Source organism: Arachis ipaensis, chromosome B01 (assembly GCF_000816755.2).
Source record: "Arachis ipaensis cultivar K30076 chromosome B01, Araip1.1, whole genome shotgun sequence".
NCBI lineage: Eukaryota > Viridiplantae > Streptophyta > Magnoliopsida > Fabales > Fabaceae > Arachis > Arachis ipaensis.
In genome coordinates this window covers 1,307,491-1,311,264 of record NC_029785.2, presented here as the reverse complement: position 1 = coordinate 1,311,264, position 3,774 = coordinate 1,307,491, and the positions used below count along the sequence as shown (strand labels likewise).

Here is a 3,774-nt window from a genome sequence, read left to right as displayed (position 1 = left end):
CATAAGATTAAAAAACTAAAAGATTAAAAATGCATTAGACTATTATCTTTAACTCTATTTTAATATATTATAAATAGATTATCACTTATTTTATATCTTTATCATATTTGATAGAAATATTTATTTGCTTTCTTTGCGGTAGAGGTAACTGGTAAACTGAACCACATTTAATTCCTTTTGTATCAATTTTGTTTTTCCTTATTTCCTAACACTTTTTTCCATTCAAGAAGTGATTTATTATTGTAGCCGTTGCATTGGATCTTGCAGCTACTGCAAAGCGAAATTCTTTTTGTATTTGCAACTTAAAATAGTTCCATTGCAGCATGTTGGAGTCTTGATGTAAACATATACACAAAAATGAAGTATATATATTTGATTCGTATAATAAAAACACACAACGGTACATGAGCATCTTATTCTGTTCTGTACAAACACATGCAGTTTGAAACTGAGGATACAGTAAAAATCCTATAAAAGTATGAACAATCGCAGCATAACATTGGAAAACTTTCAAGTGTACCGGTGTGTTTCAGTGATTTTTAACCGTTGATCTTAATTATAAAAAATATAATACAATATATATAATTAAGATCAACAGTTAAAAATCACTGAAATACTAGTATACCGGTATATTTGAAAACTTTCCCATAACATATAAGCTCATATAGATTCTTGTTTTACACACCACAGAGTCTTAATTAGAGAAATTTTATGCAGGCATGCGGATAATACAACGGAGGCTCTCTCCCTTAAGCATGTATTCAAAGGCCTTGTTGATTTCTGAGAATGGCACTTCATGTGTGATAAACTTCTCCAGTTCAAGTTCCTGTACACATTATTTTAGTCAGAAAATGTTTACTTGGTAAATCAGAAGATAAAAACAAATTCCATATATCTGAAATTAATATGGTGAACATTATATAGATTAATTATGAAATCAACTAACCTTGTTCATGTACATTTCCACCACTGATGGGAGATCAGAACGTGGCTTATAGTTACCAAAGAATGTACCCTTTAGAGTCCTCTCATTCAAAAGATTGATTGGATGTGTTTTGAAAGCATCATCTTTGTTCGGCACACCAACAAGCACAGCAACACCCCATCCCTACAAAATTTACACACAAAAGTTTAAATTCACAACTGGAAGAAGTCCCCTCCTAAGTAGAAGAGTTCGATGATAAGTAGGATTGAGGAAGTTTACATCATGGACGCATTCGAATGCAGAGATCATAGCACTGAGACTTCCGGTACACTCAACACTCCGATCGACACCACCATTAGTCATTTCAGCAATCACCTGAATTTAAAATTAATGGATTTAATTAAGTACAAGTAAGAGCAATGTGAAATTCCAAGACATGTTATAGTTCATATGTAAGGTCACAAACCTCTTGAACAGGCTTGTCATAATCTTTTGGATTCACAAACTCAGTAACTCCGAACTTCTTAGCTGGACACAAGAATAAACACAATCAGTATGGACATTGGTATAATATATTTCATTGCTCACAATATCATGATGATCAATGGCAAAAGAGTAATGCTAGGCAAGTAAATTTTTTTGGCCAATATCAGCAAACTTTTTTAAGATTACTTTATTTATCTTAAATTATAGACCTTAAATCATAAACCTTAACTCTAAATCCTAAATTATAAACCTAAAAACTAAAGTTGGTTAATGTTGGTCAACTAGAAGTTAGTTCCCTATACTTTCTCATTAAGAAAATGAATATATGTGGATGATATTTGTTTTGAAACAGGAGCAGATGTAATCAAGTTATAGACTTTGTAACTGCTGGTCTCACCTTCAGTAAATCTCTTAGAATTCAAGTCAACCCCAATGATCCTGGATGCACCGGCTAGTCTTGCACCCTCGGCCGCCTAGGACAAGTGTAAAAGCAAAATTACGACCAAACAAAGTATCCTCTTCAATTTATGAATTGAGACAACTTACAGCTAGCCCCACAGCTCCCAATCCGAATATAGCCACTGATGAACCTTTGGTTGGTTTTGCAACATTCAAAGTAGCACCAAGACCTTCAAATATGAAAAGTTCAAAACCATTCACATTGTCAATTCAAAGAGAAACTTGTTCAATTGATTGGAAGAGAACTGAGAAGCTATTTGTAACCTGTTGAGATTCCACAACTGAGGACACAAACTTTGTCAAGTGGTGCAGCAGGATTAATCTTGGCAACACAGCCAACATGAACAACAGTGTATTCACTGAATGTGGAGGTTCCAACAAAATGGTAAATTGGCTTTCCGTTGATTGAGAATCTTGACTTGCCATCACTGATCATCACTCCACGGTCCGTGTTGATCCTTAAGAGATCACACATGTTACTTTCCTCTGATTTGCAATGTTGACACTCCTTGCACTCCCCTGTGAACACCGGAAGAACATGATCTCCGGGCTTGAGATCGGTCACACCCTCACCAACACTCTCAACAATGCTGAGAGCAAACAAAAAGTTCAAAAGAAAAATGAGATAAAACACAATGACTCCATGAGTATGTTATATGAAAAATCATTCACATGCTTATATCAAACAGTATGCTTTTGGGAGAAATGGTTCATAACAGGACAAACAAATAAGAAACAAGTTACTAATCATTCAAATGGAAATTGTGCATACCCGCCGGCTTCATGACCAAGAATACGAGGAAACACCGGTGTCTGTCCCTGAAAAAGTTCCAATTTGACAATGTCATCATATGTTGTGTTAAATTATAGTAGCACTTAATCATGTAGAACCACTAGTTATACCTTAGCTTCCCAGAAGTAGACATCAGTGTGGCAGAGTGAGGTGAACAATATCTTGATACGGACCTCATCTGCCTGTGGCGGGGCTACCTCCACTTCCTCTATCACCAGTGGCTTTCCAGCTTCCCAAGCCACCGCAGCTGCATTGGAGATACATTAAGTCAACCAATCAATGAAAAACACCACGGCTAAAAAGGGTAACAAGGAAAACTCAATCAATCATGCTAAGTGTAAATAAAAAATCAGTCAACAAATTAGTCATCCATACGGAATATATGTTAAATACAAAATATATGTTAAAAATAAATTAAACAACACATGTATTTATATATAAATATATAGTAATAACTAATTTGGTTTTTAATATATATCCATGTAATATTTTTGAGTAACTAACTAACTATATATCTAAACTAATGTTAACAAAGTTTTTAAAAAATAACACCAAAATTAAATCATTTTTCTTTCCATTTATCATATATATGGTTGAATCTGAAAAGATGACATAATGAGGATGGGGACGAGACGAATATACGAAGAAGAACAATGAGGGGATTTTAATATGAAAGCGATAACATTACAAAAAATACTAAATGATTTTATATATATATATAAAAGAAGGGTAGTGTAAGAGAAAAGAACAAACAAGATGAAAAGTAGAGTCAAAGGAAGGAAATACCGAACTAAACTAATGTTTTTAAAAAATAACACCAAAATTAAATCATTTTTCTTTCCATTTATCATATATATGGTTGAATCTGAAAAGATGACATAATGAGGATGGGGACGAGACGAATATACGAAGAAGAACAATGAGGGGATTGAGGGGATTTTAAATTTGCAAATTTTCATAAATGTTTTATTATTATTGTATTTTAGGGTGTATTATTTTAGCATAATATATATTTTTGAGTTTTAATTTTTAACTTTTAACCTTTCCTGAAAACTATATATCAACACATCAAAACATGTAAAAAAAGTATGTTCTGTTTTTTCTCTAACCA

At 33.2% G+C, this 3,774-nt stretch overlaps 1 protein-coding gene across 1 annotated transcript; it reads right to left on the bottom strand.

Moving 5' to 3' along the window:
- On the bottom strand, positions 347-2,926 carry LOC107643773 (alcohol dehydrogenase; the record flags this gene model as incomplete). Its single annotated transcript, XM_016347512.2, has 9 exons — positions 347-826; positions 947-1,108; positions 1,205-1,300; positions 1,392-1,453; positions 1,809-1,884; positions 1,958-2,040; positions 2,135-2,460; positions 2,643-2,689; positions 2,774-2,926. Coding segments are annotated over 9 exons (1,122 nt in total), but the record flags the coding sequence as incomplete, so codon positions are not given.